General features: G+C 40.8%; 1 protein-coding gene and 1 pseudogene across 1 annotated transcript; one reads left to right on the top strand and one right to left on the bottom strand.

Annotated features, from left to right (window-relative positions):
* The window catches only part of LOC102125478 (liprin-beta-1-like), a 110,602-nt pseudogene that overhangs the window by 44,786 nt on the left and 43,742 nt on the right, over positions 1-22,074 (bottom strand).
* Positions 12,652-14,202, top strand: C11H12orf71 (chromosome 11 C12orf71 homolog). Its single transcript, XM_015430545.3, has 2 exons — positions 12,652-13,290; positions 13,799-14,202. The coding sequence occupies exons 1-2, from the start codon at positions 12,766-12,768 to the stop codon at positions 14,102-14,104; spliced, it is 831 nt and encodes a 276-aa protein (XP_015286031.2). The 5' UTR covers positions 12,652-12,765; the 3' UTR covers positions 14,105-14,202.

Raw genomic sequence — 22,074 nt, 5'->3', positions numbered from 1 at the left:
GGGCTCCTCTCTTGGCTACCCAGCTCCTTGGGAGTTTTCATTTTCCTCTAGGATTTTCTCCAACAGAAAGCCAGGCATGGCAATCAGGGAGAGTCTAATTGCAGCTTATGAAGGGGTTTTGGTCTTTGGTACTGAAATTGTGCAGATCTAAGATGGCCTCTCAAGCCACCTAATTTCTTCAGAGAGATGGGGTTCCAGACCTTCCTCTGCTCAGGTACAATCAATAGCTCATGCTATTCCACCCCGCTACAGCCTCAGAGAGGTATGGATGATGATGATGATGATGATGATGATGATGATGATGATGATGATGATGATGATTGATAATGTGTATTATCTAACCAACCCTAAATTCTGTTTTCTGAAGGGATAAGCCATTTTATTAACAGGTTACTGATATTTTGGAATATACTTGAGAAGAGAAAAAATTTGACTCATTTAATAAAAAGGAAGAAAATCTTCCATTCCACCAGATCTCTAAGGATAGGGGGAACAAAATATGAGTTGTATTTCAGGGCCCAGAAGCTAAGAGGGTACATACCAGTCACATTAGCACATGACGTGCTGCGGGAACAGGGAGTGGGGTGAGTTTTGAAGTACAGATGGAGCCGGGCACTGTGGCTCACACCTGTAGTCCCAGCACTTTCGGAGGCAAAGGCAGGAGGATCGCTTAAGCCCAGGAGTTCAAGACCAGCCAGGCAACACAGTGAGACCTTGTCTCTATTAAAACAAACAAAAACTAGCTGGGTGTGGTGGCACACATCTGTAGTCCCAGCTATTCAGGAGGCTGAGGTGGAAGGATCACTTGAGTCTGGGAGGTTGAGGCTGCAGTGAGCTGTGATTGCACCACTGCACTTCAGCCTGGGTGACAGAGTGAGACCCTGTCTCAAAATAAACAAAAAACAATAAAGTACAGATGGAGCATACAAGTATGACTGATGCCAGTGGGCTGCAGAGAGAGAGGCTTGGCAGATGCCTTGACCTCCCAGAAACTGGGAAAGGCCCAGAGTAGAAAAGGAAGATAGTAGAAAAGGTGCTTCGAGAACCTGCACCTGTGACGGCATCCCTCGACAACATCAGAATGATCTGCTAGAAAAGTCATCTGCAAGTTCTTGGAATAAACATTCAGCCCAAAGCACTGGAGAGCTGTGAATGTCAAAACTGCACAACTAAACAAGGCTAACGTGGAAAATGAGGGATATGCAAGAATGGTGTAACTAAAGCAACGTGTCAAGTGAAAACACACTACATCAACTAATTACATTTAAAATCCTCAGAACTGGAATGTTAGACATGTTACAGGTCACGGACTTGAGGGGGAAAGAAATGGTCCCCTTGTTCCAGGTGCTGCTGTCATATTTGCTTTCATTTACTTAACACTTTTTGGCCTAATGACTCATGAGACATATGAGAGAGAGAGAGAGTGAGCGAGAGAGAGAAAGTGAGAGAGTCAGGGAACATGAGAGAGCAAGAGAGCGAGCACAATGTTGACCGCAGAACCAATACCATGAGCTCTGTTGGGTCTGGAAAAAAGGAATAAAATTCAACTACTTTATGGAAATTGGTTCAGTTTATACACAATTCCAAAATAAGTATAGCTGAAAAACACAAAATAAATACAGCTTGATTCCTGAGGCTAATTTGTGTTGAGGTTCAACTATGGTGAGATGGGTTTAATTATTTCCTTCCAAAACTTGTATGTTGAAATCCTAAGCCCCAGGACCTCAGAATGTGACCTTATTTGGATATAGGGTCTTTATATAAGCGCTATATAGGCAACAATCTGCTGGCCACAATATATTCTTTTCAGTGACAACATTCAACCAACTGCCTTTCATGCCTCAGTAATGAAATTCGATTAGATACAGCATATTTGGTAATTCCAGTATCATAACAAACATTTACAGACTGATTACTTGCTCCCAGATACAAATTCTGTTCCTACTGAGAGATCTGACAATGACCTCCAGAGAGTGTCCATTAGCGTTTGAAATTACAAAGGAATTGTGCGTGTGTGGTTGTTTTTCATACTTTCCTATATTCCCCACCTCACCCTTAGTAAAATTTAGGCACTTCCATAAATATAAAAAACAGAAAAATAACAGAACCATATTCAACACAGAGTTAAAAACAAGAAACAAAACTGTCTCTAAGTCAAAGACAAAAGTATCAGTAATAAGCAAAATCATATTTACTCAGTGTTTGTTCAGGGAGAGATTCATGCTAGGATGCTGGCAGAGACACACAGATATATGATATACACATTAAAGCAATCTAATGATTGACAAATAGTTTTATACCAGCAATGAAACTGCTTTTAAAAGTGATCACTTTTAATTTGTATAGGATGATTCATGCTCAGCAAGAATTAAGTCTCCTCCCATGTTTTCTGCTGCCAGGACTCAAATACTTCAAGCCATTTCCACAAGAGCAAACATGTCAGATGAAAAAATGTTGTGCCTTTCCAACGAGGCCTTCCTCCACACAGTAAAACACCACAGTCTGGGGGCTTTAAGTGCTCAGTGCCAAACTTAGATGCCAGCAGCTAGAGACATTCGAGGTTGTAAATCACACCTGGTCTTCAACTCTGAAAAACAACAGCTACAGAGCTAGCAGCATAGACAGAACCATGCTGGCTTGGAAAGGTAAATATACAATGTCATTCTAGCCAAATTTGCTTCCAAATTTGTTTTAATTTGGAAGCAAACCGACTGAGATCTCCAGAGGAGGTCACCATTCTGGCTGTGCAGGTCACGTCCTCCACAGAGTGCCTCACCCTGGGTGCGTAGACGCTGAAATCCAATCCATGCAGCTCGGGGACTGCACTCACCTGGAGGGGCACCATTTTCTAACTCGCCCAGGCGCTCCAAGGACAAGTAGTGGTTCTTTCCCAAGACCTCGTTTTCAAAAAGCAATAGACTGGGGCCATTTGTCAGTTTTAATCTTAATTAAAATGTCATCTGCAAGTGTCACATTCAGTGTCTTCTCTATGGATACCCCTGGGATATTCGTCTAGGAGTATCTCAGTGAAGAGCAGTGGCTTTAAATACCTTTAGTTCAGGAAGTGAAACAGTCAGTGGGACTGGAGTATAGAGAACAAACAGGGAAATGGCTGCAAATGAGGCTGAAAATGTGGGTGAGGCCATGTCATGCAGGGCCCATGGGACCATTTTGAGAATTTAAAGGTTATTCTAAAAACAGTGGGATGCCATTGAAGGGTCTTAAGCACACAATATGATTTGTGTTTCTAAAAAAAAAAAAAAATTCCACCTCCTATACAATAATAACCAGAAGGGAGCCCAGAAAAGTGGGAAGAGCCAGTTGAGGGTTGGTAGACTGGACAAGGTGGAGGCAGTGAAGGCAACAGAAGTAGACAGATGTAACATATGTCAGGAGATGGGACTGATGGGACTTTCTGAGTGACTGGATGCAGGAATGAAAGTGTGTGAGAGAAGGAATGATGTCCAGGATGAGGCCAGCCTGTGGTACTGAGAAGATGGGCAGATGACGATGCTGTTTCTAAAGAACACTGGAGGAGGAGCAAGTTTGGGGATTAACGTCATGAGTAGAGTTTTAGAGTTGAGACTTCTATAAGGCAGCAGATTAAAAGGTCTTCATAATAAAATATGATATTCCATACCTATGGTTTTCTAAAATAAAATCTGAGACATGCAGTCCTGATCAGAGCTTTAGAAGTACTTGGCTGCATGCTGAATATAAGATTGTAGTTCTTGGATGGGAACAGCAGCAGCTGTGGCCAGGCAGCCCAGTTTCAGGAAGGCTCTCGGTGCACCACAGCCTGCAGACACCCAGCCCACACCCTCCGTGCCGCCAAGATGTCCAAGAGGAAGGTCAGCCCAGCTGAAGCGTCGGTGAAGGGAGACCCCCATGAAGAGATCTGCAAAGTGGTCCACTAAACCTGCTCCTACAAAGTGAAACAAAGCCCAAAAAGGCAGCAGGAGAGGATAAATCTTCAGACAAAAAAAAAAAAAAAAAAAAAAGCAAACAAAAGGGGAAAAAGGAAAAAACAGGCTGAAGTGGCTGATCAAGAAACTAAAGATTGATCTGCAGAAAATGGAGACACTAAAAACAAGGAGAGTCCAGCGTTAGGTGAAGCCACAGAGAAAGACACCAAGTCTGACCGATATCACATGCTATGTCTTATCAGTGTCCCTGACTCCCTCCTTGTACAATCTAGAGGAATATTTTTACCCACTATTTTGTAAATGGAAGTTTTTTAGTAGTTCTAGAAATATTTTTAAGAAAGAGAGAATCCTACCTCATCACATCACATTTTTTAAGGGTAAACGCTTTTATTTAACAGGTGAAATCATTCACTGGTTGTGAAAATAGTGTGGGATATTGAATTATGGCAGGCTTTGACTGTCTTGGGTGTCAGCTTAACATTCTATAGATGGGGGATTAGTTTTCATATACTGTAACACAAAGTACAGTAAATGGCAATATGGAGTCACAGTCCTGCATTTAATGTCTCAAACATGTTTGATTACTTCTGTTCTCATATTGGTTTTTAGTAGAACTGTTTGCTAAAAAATACTGCTCTTTGGTCATGGCTCTCCCTGTCAGAACGGCATGCAGTCTGTAGCATCTGTGGTCATGGTAGTCCTAGTTTCCTAATAAATTTCTTATGCTATGAAAGACTGAAAATTTGAGTATGCAGTGTATACGTTATTAAATTCTGAATTGGTATGACAGACGTAACAGCCTATCAACATTTAAAGATACTAGTACTTGATATCCTCTTAAGGAAAATTAAGAGAACATTATCATCTCTATTTTATAGATGCAGCAAAGCCAGGTTAAAAATGAACCTGCTGCTGCTAGAAGTGGCAGGATGCAGGGCCTGGAATCTGAGAGTCCTGTTTCTAGATGCTTTGGAGGAAGTTTGGTCACCTGATGCTATCAAGAAAGTTAGCCCAATCCTGATGCTAGAATATTGTCCCATCTGCTGCTAATGAAACTTTTTGTTCAGTGTTCTCCAGATCCACCAAAGGACAGAGCACAGGGACTGTCTAGAGCAGCTCTGTCCATCAGGACTTTCTGAGATGACATAAATGTTTTGTTCGCCTGACTAATAAGGTAGCCACTAGTACAGGTGGTCACTAACCACTTGAAATGTGGCTAATGTGACTGAAGAACCAATTTTTGCTTAATTCCATTTAAATTTTAGTAGCCGCATGTGGCTAGTGGCCACCCTGTTGGACAGCACAGTTTTGGAGCTTACAGAACAAGGTTCCGTGATGTTCTTGTGCCTGCTGGCCATTAAATGTTATACAGCAGAACTCAGTCTGTAAGTTGCATTCATGGCCAAGCTAGATGGTAACGTTGTGGGAGAGGGAACCTGTAGCTCCCCTCTATTAGCCCAGTGGACTATGTCAACTCATGATGCATGAACAACTCAGTGGAGGTCAGTTCTCAAAAGCGGCAGCAGAGCTGCAGGGAGTCTCTGGACTCTGGAGGCAAATCTAGGTCCTCTAAATTGCACAACTTAATATTAGAATGAAAATACACAACTCAGAGGCTGTCATAAAATTAAACTACCAGCCATGGGAAAGCACCAAGCAGAGTGTGTAGCCTTTGGCAGCGGTATGATGCGGTTTAACCTTGCGTACACCGACACACTCTATTTTCACCACCTGCCCCCCACTTTAATTAAGTACATGAGCCGTGATAAGGTTGTGTCTGGGAATGAACATACAAACAGAGCGTAGGAAATCATACCCATCCTCTCCCTGCCCCCAAAAACAAACATTATAAATACTTCAGCTAAGAATTTGGTTTGGAAGAAGGAAGTCCTTGTCACAATAATTCTTACAAAACAAAATAAGCAATTGAAATAAGGCAACTTCCTTGTTTCTGAAGAGCATCACTTGAAGCCCATTTATGTTGGTTCTTTTTTCCCCCTAATTTTATTTACTGGTAAAATACACATAAAATTTACCATTTTGGGGAGAAAAGAGGGAAAGGGAAGATGTTTGTCAAAAGGTACAAAGTTTCAGTTAGACAAGAGGAATAAGTCTGGTGCTCTATTGCATAGCAAGGCGATGACAGTTAATAATAATATACTGTATACTTAAAAATGGCTAAAAAAGATGATTTCAAACGTTCTCACCACAGAAAAGATAAATATTTCAAATGATGGCTATGGTAATTAGCTTGATATGACCATTACACAATATGCATATCCAAATATCATGTTGTACCCCATAAACATATAAATGTCAATTAAAAATAACTTTAATAAAAGAAAAAAATACCATTTTAATCATTTCTAAGTGTACAGTTCAGTAGTATTATGTACTAAGTATATACTAGTATATAATACTAAATATTATTTCAAATTTACTTAAGTTTTTGTCCTCAAAGGTAAAACAATATACTAATATGTAAAACAGCATTTAAACATGCACAAGATTAACATCAAATTCAGAACAATGCTCAAAAGGGAAGCAAGGAAAGAAGGGGTTCAGGAAAGAAATAAAAGTGGGCTTAAGTTTTATCTATATTTTATTTTTAAAGATATAATGAACTAAATATGGCAAAATGCTAAGACTTGAACTGAGATTTAAGTACATAGGCATTTGTCATGTCATTTTCTATACATTAATGTATTCTTTTAACTTTTTTTTTTTGAGGTGGAGTTTCACTCTTGTTGCTCAGGCTGGAGTGCAGTGGTGTGATCTCAGCTCACTGCAACCTCCACGTCCTGGGTTCAAATGATTCTCCTGCCTCAGCCTCCTAACTAGCTGGGATTACAGGCATCTGCCACCATGCCTGGCTAATTTTCTGTATTTTTAGTAGAGAAGGGGTTTCACCATGTTGGCCAGGCTAATCTTGAACTCCTGACCTCCGGTGATCCACCCACCTCAGCCTCCCAAAGTGCTGGGATTACAGGCTTGAGCCACCGTGCCCAGCCCTTCCTGTAACTTTTTATTATGACCTAATTTTAGACTTGCAGAGAAGTTGCAAACATAGTACAGAGTATCCATATACCTCTCAGCTTACACCCCTAATGTTAACATCTTACACAACCATAGTACAATGATCAGACCAGGATATTAACTTGGATACAACATGATTAACTAAAACAAAGATGGTATTGGAATATCCCATTTTTCCACTAGTGTCCTTTTTTATTCTATAATTCTATCTAGAATCGCACATTGCATTTGGCGGTTACTTCTCCTTAGTCTCTTGCAGCCTGTGACAGTACTTCAGTCTTTCCTTGCCTTTCTTGACTTGACACTTGTCAGTTACTTTGTCAAATGTCCCACAATTGGAGTTTGTCAGATATTTTCTAATGATTAGGTTGAGATTACACATTGTTGACAAGAATACCAAGGAAACTATGCTCTGCCGTCAGTGCCTTCCATCACAGGTTCAGGATGCCTGTTTTTCGTATGTTTAAAGTATTTCATATTTTCAATAGATAAAAAATGAATAAATAGCTGTATTACTCTGGGTTCTGTAGAGGTACAAAATCAATAGGAGGTGGACGGATGAAAGGAAGGAAGGAGAAAGAAGAAAGAAAAAGGAAGGAAGGAAGGAAGGAAGGAAGGAAGGAAGGAAGGAAGGAAGGAAGGAAGGGAGGGAGGGAGGGAGGGAGGGAGGGAGGGAGGGAGGGAAGGAGGGAAGGAGGGAGGGAAAGAGAAATAGAAATAGAAAGGAGGGAGATTTTAAGGAATTGGCTCATGCAATTATGTAGGCTGAGAAGTTCCAAGATCTGCCAACTGCAAGCTGGAGACCCAGAAAACCCAATGGTATAATTCCAATCTGAGTCTGAAGGCTTGAGAAGCAGGAGGGCTGATAGTGTAAGTGCCAGTCTCATTCCAGGAGCAGAGAAGGACTGTGCAAAATCTCCTTTACTCAGTGTTTTGTTTCACTCAGGCCTCAGTGGATAGGATGATGTCCACCCACATTGGGGAGGACAATCTGCTTTACTGGGTCTACTGATTCAAATACTAGTCCATACAGAAATACCCTCATGGACACCCCCAGAATAATGTTGAACAAATACTTAAGCACCACATGGCAGAGCCAGGATGACACATAAAATTATGCATCATAACAGCTTAACTTCTAAATTAGAAACTTCCTACTCCGTATATTTAGGTTCCAAATCCCATCAAGTCAAATGGATCTCAGGAAATGTTCCAATTCTTAATTATTATTGGCTTCAGGCCTAAAACATTATAAAGTCACTCCATACTACCATTTCTAAAACTTCGAGAATCTTTATTAAGTTGATCTTGCTTCAAGAGAAAAGGCAGTCTATACTACTTAGATAATGTAATAATTGTAATCCAAGAGAAGCTAGACCTGCAAGTCAAATTAAGGCCCTAAGAAATAAATTAACATGAGGTGTATTGTTAATGAGGACCCCCAAATCCCCTGATCTTATTTTGGAAGCGAAAGTGAAGTTATCATTTAGAATTGACTACATTCCTCAGCATACCATCCTAACAATGATGTCTGTCATTGCTATTTCTATGATGCTTTAGAAAGAAAAACCTAAATGATTATATATTTTTCTATGGCAAAAAAAGAGTGTGTTTCAGGCACTTTCATGACCTGAGTTGTATATACTAAAAGTTGTGTGTACACACACACAGATTGTAGAGAATATATCTGATATGGTTTTGCTGTGTCCCCACCCAAATCTCAAATTTTAGCTCCCATAATTCCCAAGTGTTGTGGGAGAGACCTGGTGGGAGGTATTTGAAACATGGTGGTGGGTCTTTCCTGTGCTGTTCTTGTGATAGTGAATAAGTCTCATGAGATCTGATAGTTTTATAAAAGGGAGTTCCCCTGTACATGCTCTCTCTTGACTGCCGCCATGTAAGACATGACTTTGTTCCTCCTTTGCCTTCTGCCATGATTGTGAGGCCTCCCCAGCCACATGGAACTGTGAGTCCATTAAATCTCTTTTTCCTTATAAATAACTCAGTCTTGGGTATAACTTTATTAGCAGTGTGAGAACAGACTAATACAATAGCTCTACAAATATACTGTAGAGAAATGGTATAAATAAGTAAAATTTCAAGTTTTCTCTGAGGGTGCCTCCCTTTGAAGCTCTTCTGTCCTCAGGATCACTCTAAACTTTGCTGGTTTAGGCTGGGAAATCATTTCTTCTTTATATTCAGTTCAGAGTGCTCCATTTCCATGAGTAATGACAAAACATAGTTTCCACCCCTACCACCTCCACTCTAGCTGCATGGAGAGGAAACTACTTATGAATTCTTTTCTAGGCCCCCAGAGTTCTGGAAGGCAGTCACTGAGTTTTCATGAAAAGCCAGAGCAAGGACTCCAGATCCCATTATGCCAAAGAGGAAGCTGAATACTTATTTTAAATTTCATTTTAGCCTGCCCCAAATGTGGACACCATTGTTAGGCCAGTCCCGTATACCATGTGTACCTTTTGCAAGTCTCTTAGAACAAGCTGTTCCCCTCAAAGGATTTTCTTCCAAGGAACCAGAACATGGGTTTATTTTGGCCTGGATCAGCTCCCCCAGGAATCTTCCAGGGAGGAGGTGGGTGGTCAGCCTCCTGAGACAAGAGTGTGTAGAGGTCAGGATATGGGCTCTGAGCCAGACTACCTATGTTTGAATCCAGGTTCTGGGTTTATGATCGGGGAATGTGAGGGAGTTATACAAATGTTCATGCCTTGCTTCCTCCTTCTATTGAATGGGGCAAATGATGATATTTAACTGATTGAGTTGCTGTGAGGATTAAAAAATGACACATGTAAAGTGCTTAGTACAAGACCTGGCATATAATAAGTGTTAAATAAGTGCTAGGGAAAATTAGCCAGGCATGGTGGTATACACCTATAGTCTTAGCTACCTGGGAGGCTGAGGAAGTTTGCTTGAGGCCAAGGAATTTGAGGCTGCAGTGAGCTATGATGGCATCACTGCACTCCAGCCTGGGCAACAGAGTAAGACCCCATCTCTAAAAATAAAAAAATGAAATAAAATAAATGCTAGGGGGCCGGGCATGGTGGGTGGCTCACATCTGTAATACCAGTACTTTGGGAGGCCGAGGAGTGCGGATCACTTGAGGTCAGGAGTTTGAGACCAGCTTGACCAACATGGAGAAACCTCATCTCTACTAAAAATACAAAACGTTAGCCAGGTGTCATGGCCCATGCCTGTAATCCCAGCTACTCAAGAGGCTGAGGCAGGATAATTGCTTGAATCTGGGAGACGGAGGTTGCAGTGAGCTAAGACCGTGCCACTACACTCCGGCCTGGGTGAAAAGCAAGACACCATCTCAAATAAATAAATAAATAAATAAATAAATAAATAAATAAATAAATGTGAGGGAACATGTGGCTTCTGACTTAAACACCTTCCAGGATTAATCCAGGTCCACAGTCACCCACGGGAGTTGTGGGCAGTCTGTGGGCACCTGTCAGGCTGCATCTGTTGGGTAGTAGAAGCTGCTTCTTTCTAACTCTAAGTCTGCCTATTTCTTCTATCATGTCATCAGAATTCCTTAAACATCTTATTTAACAGAATATACAAATTTAAGCCAGTTCTACAGTGAAAAACCTGAGAGTGAGTCATGGCAAACTTTAACTGTAATCTTGTAAGATGGAAATGGAGATAGACAAATATTGGGAAAAGATCTTAAGAAAATTGATGAATCCAATAGGTAGGTCAGATAAGCATTTCTTGGTTTTCTGCTTTCCATTTGTAAGCATGTCTGTGTGTGTGTGTGTCTCTCTCTCTCTGTGTGTGTGTGTGTGTGTGTGTGTGTGTGTATGTTTATACCCATGGCCCTTATTTAGAGCTCTAAATCTCCTAAGGACAGGAACCACCTGCCACCTGACAAGAGAGAAGTAACCTCCATGCATTTTTCCTTCTACCCTCAAGAGGGATCCTCTTCAGCACAGGATGGTATAGACATAGATTATTTTGGAAACAAAGGCATAGATTCTGTGGCTTTCTATCCCCTCTTTTCCTTTTCCCTTTCCACATTCCTGGCTCTAACTTGGTTCTTTCTGTTGCCATGGTAACCAACAGTCTCAGAACACAGACTTCTGACAGCTGGACTTTTAGCCACAGAGACTCGGGATGTGAAGGATTTCTCATGTCTCCCCTTTTGCCTCAGGAGTTAGCAGCACTTCTTCCATGTGGGCAGCCGCTAGGGCAGGGTGTGACAGTGTGTGTGTGTGTGTGTGTGTGTGTGTGTGAGAGAGAGAGAGAGAGAGAGAGAGAGAGAGAGAACACGCACATGCGCACGTGCATTCTTCCAGCCCTACTTTGGGGCTTCACAGAAAAAGCTGGACTAAACAGTGCCATCAGATGGTGGGAGGATGGGCATCTAAATACTAAAACCTTTCTGGAAAGTAATTTGGTATCAACTACCACAAGACTTTAATATATTTGTGGGGTTTGGTCCATTAATCCTACATATAGAAAAATAAGAGACATACTCTTAGATTTATGGAAGATTTATGGAAAAGTGGGTTTACTAGAGATTTATTTAGTAAAGGCAGTAACTACCACCTAATTGTCATTAATAAGAAGTGGTTAAAAATTGCAGAGTAACCATATATATGTTTGTTGTAGGCTATGGGACAAAATAATTTCAGTTTCAACTGATGTCATATCCACACTTACATATATGTATATGTGGACATATTGTATAAATGTACAGATAAGTATATGTGTGTTTATATAAACAGAAAAGATAAGGAAGTCTATCAAAATGTTTTGATAGTTATCATTATCTTTAGAAGGTAGGACTATAGCATATTTACTTTCATCTTCATACTTTTCTATATTTTTCCAATTTTATACAATGATCATCCTTTTCTTTTATGACACAAGATCTTACAACCATAGTAGGACAAATGTTGAGAAGTGGAGATGCTTAGTAGAGAGGATTATAACACAATGAAATAAGTTTTGAAAGGGAGAAGGCTGCCTCTTCTGCCCTTCACTGAGAGATTATAAAAATTGGATAATACTGGCCGGGCCCGGTGGTTCATGCCAGTAATCCCAGCACTTTGGGAGGCCGAGGCGGGTGGATCACAAGGTCAGATCGAGACAATCCTGGCTAACACAGTGAAACTCCTTCTCTACTAAAAATACAAAAAATTAGCCGGGCATGGCGGCACACGCCTGTAGTCCTAGCTACCTGGGAGGCTGAAGCAAGAGAGTCTCTTGAACCTGGGAGATGGAGGTTGCAGTGAGCTGACACCACACCACTGCACTCCAGCCTGGACAACAGAGCAAGGCTCTGTCTCAAAAAAAGAAAAAAAAAAAAAAAAGAAGATTGGATAATACTTCTATCTAAATGGGGTAGTACTGAATAGAAAAGGGAATAGGGCTGGGTGTGGTGGCTCATACCTACAATCTCAGCACTTTGGGAGGCCAAGGTGAGTGGATCACCTGAGGTCAGGAGTTTGAGACCAGCCTGGTCAACACGGTGAAACCCCATCTCTACTAAAAATACAAAAATTAGCCAGGTGTGGTGGCGGGTGCTTGTAGTCCCAGCTACTCGGGAGGCTGAGGTTGCAGTGAGCCAAGATCGCACCACTGCATTCCAGCCTGGGAGGCAGAGTGAGATTCCATCTTAGAAAAAAAAGAAAAAAGAAAAGGGAATGGATAAGGTTTTTGTTTAAGTACTATGATTCTCTTCTCCCCAGTCCCATCTATTTTTTTCTTTTTTCTTTTTTCTTTTTTTTTTTTTTTTTGAAGCTTCTCGAGTTGAGAGAGATTTGTGCCTTTGAACTCCATGGAATATTCATCCTCTAACAGCGACATAGAGGACTACAACTCCAAATCCAATTCCAACCTGAGCCTCTCTGTGGGCTATTTCCCCTGTGAGGACACCCCCTGTGAGGACACAACCTCCTGTGAAGACGCAACTTCCAAGGATCCTTCCATCCACTTTCTCCCTCCCATCCAAGGGGCATGGGGGACTGAAAGGATAAGGAGATGCATGAAGAGACAAGACCAAATTCAGGATGAACCAGAGCAGTTTTGCAAACTAAGTATCTTCCTGGCCTGGGACGTGGACGTCAGCTCCAACAACACAGACTCAATAGCTAATAGGCTTCTAAATGGAGACAACCAGTGGATAGATGAGTTACCAAAAGAGAGAACAAAACTGTCTGTCAGCAAACTGAATAATCTTGTGCAAGAGTTTCAGACATTTCTAGAAAATCTGAAAGATGATGAAGATGATGACGCTGTATTTCCTGAAATGACTCAGAAAGATTTCCAGCTGTCCGGCGGCTCCCCTCCGGAAATGGTTCAGGTCAGTCATCAAGAACATGATGCTTGTCAAAACCTGCCCAAGTGCAAACCACCAGAAAATAAAGATGTTATGTAGTCTCCACAGACTCCTCTAAGGCTTAAGGAACATGAGCTGGCTGAGGAGAGCAGAGATGCCTCACAGGACAGCAAGAGATAGGCCTGGGTTGAACCACAGAATCTTACCACCACTGGGAGGAGACAGGTCCCAGGGAGTCTGACATGGTACCAGTGGGAGACAGATAACAAGGAAGGGAGTCAGGGTGAAGCTGTAGGGAAAAGACTGAGGAACGCTTAGGGAAACAAGAGGGTAGCAAGCAAGGAGAAGGGCTAGCAACTATGTCTCCCTCCCCACCAAAAACGTATATGTTTAGTATTAATGAGCATTGAAACTTTGCATTGACACTTGGGCTATTTTTGGTAAAAGGATGTGAGTTCCACAAATGAGTAAATGTTGACTTGGCTGCTGTCATGGTTATGCCTACCTAACACGTCCTTCATTTTCGTGGCAGATGATAAGCCAGGCAACTGCCAGCCAAAGGACAAGTGCTCCAGAGATCTCCTCAATCCTGTCAGAGCAGCCGGAGAAGGATGACACTCCTTCCCACACACAGGCCCAGTGCTGCCTGAACTTTGGGTGGGCCTTCAGCTGGCTGAGTCAACGTATCCTCTCCCCTCTGCTGAGGAGAGATCACCCTGTGAAGGCCACCAAGAGTCCCCATCGGCCAGCACCAAGGAAAGGACTCTTTCACAGAGGCAAGAGAATTCAACCTCAAGAAACTCTTGAATTAGGACATCCCATACAGACAGATTTTTAAACTTTTTGGAAAGTTTAAGATAATCCATAATGAGGATTCCATTAATAATCCCCATCAGTTTATTTTTTCCTCAATAAACAAAATAAATGCTCTTGTTACCCCATGTCTTCCTCTTCCAGCATACCATCTTGACTCACATTTCAAGCATATGTGGGCCAGGCGCGGTGGCTCACACCTGCAATCCCGCGCTTTGGGAGGCTGAGGCAGGTGGATCACCTGAGGTCAGGAGTTTGAGACCAGCCAGGCCAACATGGCAAAACCCCATGTCTACTAAAAATACAAAAATTAGCTTGGCGTGGTGGTGGACGCCTATAATCCCAGCTACTCAGGAGGCTGAGGCAGGAGAATCACTTTAACCTGGGGGCAGAGGTTGCACTGAGCCAAGATCACGCCACTTCACTCCAGCCTAGGCAAAAGAGCGAAACTCTGTCTCAAAAAAAATAAATAAATAAAATAAAAAATTAAAATTAAAGAAAATTTTTAAGAAAGAAAAGAAAGTATATCTGTTGTCTAGGAGACAAATTTATTCTCAGGAAATTTTAAGTAGTATTATGCTTCCTAAACTGAAGTATTGTTTTTCTCTCCTCTCACCCATTCTTACTCTATTTTACCCTAGTTTATCTATTTTATGTGTTTTAACCTATTTTATCATTAACCCAAATCCCAATTTTCAGTAGGCAGCAGCGTGACCCATCAGATTTCCACAGTGGCAGGATGATTTGGGTTGAACTTGCAGGGCTTGAGCGAGTGGCAGTGGGTATTAAGTCACTGAGGAAATTAATTTTCATTTCAGGAGCTCGGACAGCAGTTCTGATACTCCCCAGAGACCTGACGGGTTCTAGCATGTGTTGCCTTGACTGTAGTAGTGGCCCACTTAGGAGCAATGTGAGGACTGTGAACACTACTTCACCACTCTAAGTCTAGCTGTCCTCGTTCAAAAGATGTGGAAGATAATAATACATACTTCACAGGGTTAGTGTGAGAGTTTATGAGGTAACACAAGCACTTGATAAATATTATTACTGTTGTTGCAAGTAGACATTCTCCTGAGGAACTCTCCAGAAAACTTGTTCAAGGGATATCTAAGAATGAGAGTTAATTAAGAGTCAATTCTTGTTGCAACATTTCCCACACAGAGCAGTATTTACCAAAAATTCAGGGTTTTCAGCAAATCTTAACCAAGTCCTCTCCCAACCCATTCCATTCTGCCCTCTGAAACTCCTTTGCAATTGTCATTGAACGTTCCACTAAATGTCAACTTCTTTGAGGAAGGCTGCCCTCAGCCTTCTTGTCCTGACTCTTACCTCCCCAGCATCTCTACCATCCTCCTCATTCAACCACAGGTTCACTCAACGTCCTCCTTCTTCTGCTGGCACTACCATCCTGTGTGACCTTCAGAGTTTATGTGGCAAAGCATATGACTCCTCAGTTTCAAATTCCTTCCTTTCCTCAATTTCAATTCCCTATCCCTCTCCTTCCTCTCTTCTTCCTTCCTTCTACAAATATTTAGCAAATAGGAGTGCCAGATACTTTTCTAGCTTGCAAAAAAACAAAAAAACAAAACAAAAAAAAACCCCTCACTCTTTAGGCTCAAGCAACTTATTTAAGACATAAAGTTAGGCAAACATATGATTATAAAGGGTATGAGTTATAATACTCTGTAGTGAGTAAATACTGAGTTCTAATGAAAAAAATAACCCATTCAGCATGGGGAGGTTGGTTGTAAAAGGTTTCCTATATGAGATTCTTTAAGTTATAAATGAGATTATTTAAGGTGGAGGACTTTAACTGACTTTAATTAGTATGGAATGGAGGTATGAGATCTTGACTGGTTAATAATGCATGTGAAAGATGGTGTGGTGAATATGGCCCAGGAAAGGCAGTACAGTAGGAGGGAGGAGATAAAAAAAAAAATAGGGGCCTTTTAGGAATATACACTCAAGGTCACACCCTGAGACCTCTCACTTCTTCTGCCTCCCTGAGAACACCTGCCTAACCCACAACTCACTTGAACACACTCCTCCACCCTTGCCTGCTCTTTGACTTCACCAAGATTTAGAGTCCTATCACCACACCCGTTCCCCAACTTCCATCCACTTCCGTCTAGATCCAACCCATATGCCTCCTTCCCAAACTTGGCATGTCTAGCACATCTAGTAACATCTGCCACACCTTGCCCTTCTCTTCTCCCAAATCTTAAAATCTATACTTACCAAGTTCCCCAAGGGGACCCTCTTGCTCCTCACTGTAGCCAACACAAAAAACCATAGGGATTTCCCTCTGCATTCCCTGACTGCCTGGGAAACTCATCCTTAAAGATCCTGCTCTAGAGTTACTATGGGATAATACTGATCCCTCAGAACAGGATCATGACCCTCCTTTAGCTGCCCCCTAGTCCCTGCCCTGCCACTTTCTTGCCACGACCTGTACTTTTCAGTCCTCTTTATAGATCTATTTTACCTGTAGACTGTGAGCTCTCAAGGACAAGTACTAGGTCTTAGTTCCTTTTCATTGCAAATCCTAACACAGTGTGCCAGGTGCAGTGGCTCACACCTGTAATCCCAGCATTTGAGAGGCCGAGGTGGGTAGATCATTTGAGGTCAGGAGTTTGAGACCAGTCTGGGCAACATGGTGAAATGTTGTCTCTACTAAAAATACAAAAATTAGCCATGTGTGTGTGGTGGCAGGTGCCTGTAATCCCAGACACCTGGGAGGCTGAGGCAGGAGGATCATTTGTACCCAGGAGGCAGAGGCTGCAGTGAGCTGAGATAGCACCATTGCACTCCAGCCTGGGCGACGGAACGAGACTCTGTCTCAAGAAAAAACAACAACAGAAAAACAAAATCCTAACATGGTGTTTAGTACTGAGTAACCTAGCTCTCTGACTTTATGTAATTCTTTATATGTTCTTAATACATCCTGTCTATATAATTTTTAAAAAGTCAAATACAACAGCTTAAAGAGTTGCTATTCTTTAAGTCAAAAGTGACTGGACAGGTCAGAAATAGGAATGAAAAGGGAGGCAGACAAGAAGAGAACATGGCCATCAAGTAGAAGTCAAGCGAGATGGCCACCTGTCAATTGAGAAATCTATTAAGACTAAAGGAATTCAGAAACTAAATTGAAAATTTAATTGAACAAATATGCCTGGAGCGTTACTGTTGCTTTAGACTAGACGCTGTGATAGGCCTGAAAGAAAGAGGACATCTCTTACTCTCAAGAGACTTGCAACCAGTTTTCTTATTTTAATTCTTACTCTGGTAATTAAGCTCTAGGACAAACTCCACCAAAATACTTTAGAAGACTGTCTACACGGACTAAGATGCACTGTTCTTTAGTAAGATTTCTGACAAACTTGTGTTTATTCATCAGTGTTTTATAAACCTGCTTGGCAGGTATGAACCTGTCCCTAAAATTTAAGCAATGTCCCCTCAAGCCTTTACAATAAAGTAAGCCTTCCATGCCCTTTGAGGTTGAGTGTCATGCTATATATTAGAAAGCAGGACAAAGTATTTTAAAATAAGAAATATCTCAGTATCTCTTCATTATAGTTTCAAATATGTTATCAGCCAGGCACAGTGGCTCATGTCTATAATCTCAGCACTTTGGGAGGCCAAGACTCAAGGATCACTTGAGCCCAGGAGATTGAGACTAGCAAATTCACGGCTCAAGAGGATGCATGGGTCCAAGTCTAACTGGCCACAAGAAGAGTGTCTAAAATCCTCTTATGAAACAAAAGAAAAATAAAGCAAATTATAAATGATTTCCTAGAGAGTGCTAAAGTCCTTACTCCAATAATAAGGAACAATTTTGTTGACTTAAAAGGAACAGTTAATTGCTTCAAAAATATATCTCCTCATTATAAATTGCAAGTAGGAGAACTTATATAGCATACAGGACAATCTCCAATTTCAAGATGAATGGGTGGGTTTTATATTGCAATGCCTGGAGTCAATCTTTTCCTGCCACCTACTAATACCTCAAACAAATAGAACAACGCTGTGCTTTCAGAAGTGAAATAAGATCTTCATCAGATAACACTCACTGAGTGAGCCAGTCATGAGCAGAATGAGTAAAAAGCCTCAGGATAAATTCCCCCAAAGGATTATTAGCCTAGATCAAGAAGTACCAGGACAAAACAATTTCGGCTTTATCCCACCTTTCAAAGGAATTCCATGGTTTTAATGCCCATTTGATTTCAATATAATATGCTTTATAAAGAACTATTTCTAAGACATTTTCAAATGGTATGTTATACACCATAGCTTTTCAGATTGTGGCATTGAAAGAAAATTCATCTCATTACTACTGAATTCTCTCAGTCCAAAAGAAAATCAGAATGGCAATTTATTTAGTTTTCCCTCATCTGCATGAGTAAAGATTAATTTAAGTACAAATCTCTAAAAGAAAGAGCTCTCACCCTAGGGTAGAGGTTTCCCACATACCCACTCAGAAAGGAAAAGAAAACCCTTCAAACATCTTCATAGTTAATGTGTGTTCGGATAGTCGTTTTCAAGTTTCACTTTCATCGATCCTTCTGTCATGCATCTTTGGGGCCAAGATTTTCCTCAAGCAGGGCATGGGGATGGAAAGGAGAATTTTTCTTCATTAAAATGACTTTAGAAACCAAGTTAGTACCATATTTCAACCAGCAATGTAATAATTGATTCATATAAGGATCAAAAATAGATGCTAAAAACATTCAGTGAATCACTGTCAGGGAAAAAAACATGCACATAGTCTCTAAGATGACCCCGCAGGTGCCTTCCTAGTCATGAAGAGGATTAGGCACCTTTACAATGGAGAGGTCTGGTCAACACCAACTTAGCCAAGAGATTAAACTTAACCTAGCTAATATCATGCACCTTCTGAAGAGCAGCAATGTACACTTGCTAGCAATGTTTAATTTGAATCTAATTATGAGGACACCAACAGTTAGATGAATCTAGACTATAGCACATTTTACCAGACAACTGTCTTTGACTTTTAAAACATGTTAACATGATAAAACACAAAATAAGAAAACACAAAAAAGACAGGGAGACAAGAGAGCTCATAAAAGAGATGAAAGAAACATGACAACCAATTGCTCTTTGTAATTTTTTTTTTTTTTTTTTTTGAGACAGAGTCTTGCTCTGTTGCCCAGGCTGGAGTGTAGCGGCGCAATCTCGGCTCACTGCAAGCTCCACCTCCCGGGTTCATGCCATTCTCCTGCCTCAGCCTCCTGAGTAGCTGGGACTATAGGCACCTGCCACCACACCTGGCTAATTTTTTGTATTTTTAGTAGAGACGGGGTTTCTCCATGTTGGTCAGGCTGGTCTCAAACTCCTGACCTCAGGTGATTCACACACCTCGGCCTCCCAAAGTGCGGGGATTACAGGCGTGAGCCATTTTTGATGAAATCTTTGATCAAAACCAAAAGCAAAACAAAAACTATGGTAAAGGGCATTTCTTTTTCTGAATGTGAACTGTACATTAGATAATATGATCGAATATTTGCTGGGCATAATGAGAATATAATGTCTATGTAGGAGAATGTCCTCGGTTCTTAGGAAATTTAGATATTTAAGGCTAGAAGTGTCATGATATCTGCAACTTACTTTCAATTTGTCCAAGAAGAAAGAGAGAGAATGAGAAAGTAAAGATGGGGAAAATATAAAGAAAAGCTCAGTAAGTAGGTAGCACAGATCTCTATTAAAGTATTACATCTGCTATATTTGTATGACAGTAATAGCTTATGAGGTATATATATGTATGTGTGTATATATATATTTAAAACATTAAACATTTACTCTAAACAAAACTTAGATAATAATTTGATTTCTCAAGTGATATAAACTGGGCAAATTCTTTAATCCAGATTCATTCATTGATCCTGGCACCTGCCTTTGGGTTCACAGCTGGCTGAAAAGAATTTTAAGTCTCATAGATTGATAAATATTCATCCTTCAAGTCCTAACTATAAAAAGCCAAATTGGTTCAGTTGAAAGCAGACTAGCATCTAGGTAATTTTCCAGAACATGTAAGATTTCAGGAGTTTATCTAGCTTTGCTGAGATTAAAAAGAATAATTTTTGCCAAATGGAGAGGTAGGTCCTCTGTCCTTTGAAATGTTTGCAAGTTTCAAAGCCTGAATATCTCATGTTTACCTTCAAAACACAGTACATTTCTGTTTCTCACAAATCAAGAACAGCCTGACACTTATAATACTAATAATTTCTTCAAATTGTTTTGACGTTTTCTTTTATTTTGAGCAGTGACAGATTGCTCTACTTCTTCTAACCTAACAAGAACAGGCATAGTCACCATATAATGTATTGTGCATTCTGGGGGACTTCTGAGAGTGAGAGTGTGCTCTATATAGTCTTTTGTTGTTGTTGAGACAGAGTCTCACTCTGTGGCCTAGGCTGGGGTGCAGTGGCATGATCTCTGCTCACCACAACCTCCTGGGTTCAAGTGATTCTCATGCCTCAGTGTCCCAAGTAGTTGGGACTACAGGCATGCGCAATCACACAGGCTAATTTTAATATTTTTAGTAAAGACAGGGTTTCACCATGTTGGCCAAGCTAGTCTCAAAATCATAGCCTCAAGGAACTGGCTTTTTGAAAAGATTAACAAAATAGATAGACAGTTAGCCAGACTAATAAAGAAGAAAAGAGAGAACAATCAAATAGATACAATAAAAAATGAGAAAGGGGATATTGCCACTGATCCCACAAAAATACAAACTACCATCAGAGAATACTATAAACACCTCTACGCAAATAAACTAGAAAATCTAGAAGAAATGGATGAATTCCTGGACGCTTACACCCTCCCAAGACTAAACCAGGAAGAAGTCAAATCCCTGAATAGACCAATAACAAGTTTTAAAATTGAGGCAGTAATTAATAGCCTACCAACTAAAAATGCCCAGGACCAGATGGATTCACAGCCAAATTCTACCAAAGGTACAAAGAGGAGCTGGCACCATTCCTTCTGAAACCATTCCAAACAATAGAAAATGAGGGACTCCTCCCTGATTCATTTTATGAGGCCAGCATCATCCTGATACCAAAACCTGGTGGAGACACACACACACACACACACACACACACACACACACAATTCAGGCCAATATCCCTGATGAACATCAGTGCAAAAATCCTCATAAAATACTGGCAAACCAAATCCAGCAGCAAATCAAAAGCTTATCCACCATGATGCAGTTGGCTTCATCCCTGGGATGCAAGGCTGGTTCAACACATGCAAATCAATAAACATAATCCATCACTTAAACAGAACCAATGACAAAAGCCACATGATTATCTTAATAGATACAGAAAAGGCCTTCGATAAAATTCAACACCACTTCAAACTAAAAAGTCTCAACAAAGTAGGTATTGACGGAACATATCTCAAAATAGTAAGAGCTATTTATGACAAATCCATAGCCAGTATCATACTGAATGGGCAAAAGATGGAAGCATTCCCTTTGAAAACTGGCACAAGACAAGGATGCCCTCTCTTACCACTCCTATTCAACACAATACTGGAAATTCTGGCCAGAGCAATCAGGCAAGAGAAAGAAATAAAGGATATTCAAATAGGAAAGAGGAAGTCAAAATGTCTCTGTGTGCAGATGACATTACTGCATATTTAGAAAACCCCATCATCTCAGGCCAAAAACTCCTTAAGGTAGTAAACAATTTCAGCAAAGTCTCAGGATGCAAATCAATGTACAAAAACCACAAGCATTCCTGTACACCAAAAATAGACAAGTGGAAAACCAAACCATGAGTGAACTCTCATTCACAATTGCTAAAAAGAAAATAAAATACCTAGGAATACAACTTACAAGGGACATGAAGGACCTCTTCAAGGAGAACTACAAACCACTGCTCAAGGAAATAAGAGAGGGCACAAACAAATGGAAAAAAAAATCCATGCTCATAGATAGGAAGAATCAGTGTCATGAAAATGGCTATGGGG

This window comes from Macaca fascicularis, chromosome 11, assembly GCF_037993035.2.
Source record: "Macaca fascicularis isolate 582-1 chromosome 11, T2T-MFA8v1.1".
NCBI classification, from domain to species: domain Eukaryota; kingdom Metazoa; phylum Chordata; class Mammalia; order Primates; family Cercopithecidae; genus Macaca; species Macaca fascicularis.
The sequence above is the reverse complement of the archived record's forward strand: the minus strand, read 5'-3'. Positions and strand labels throughout refer to the sequence as shown.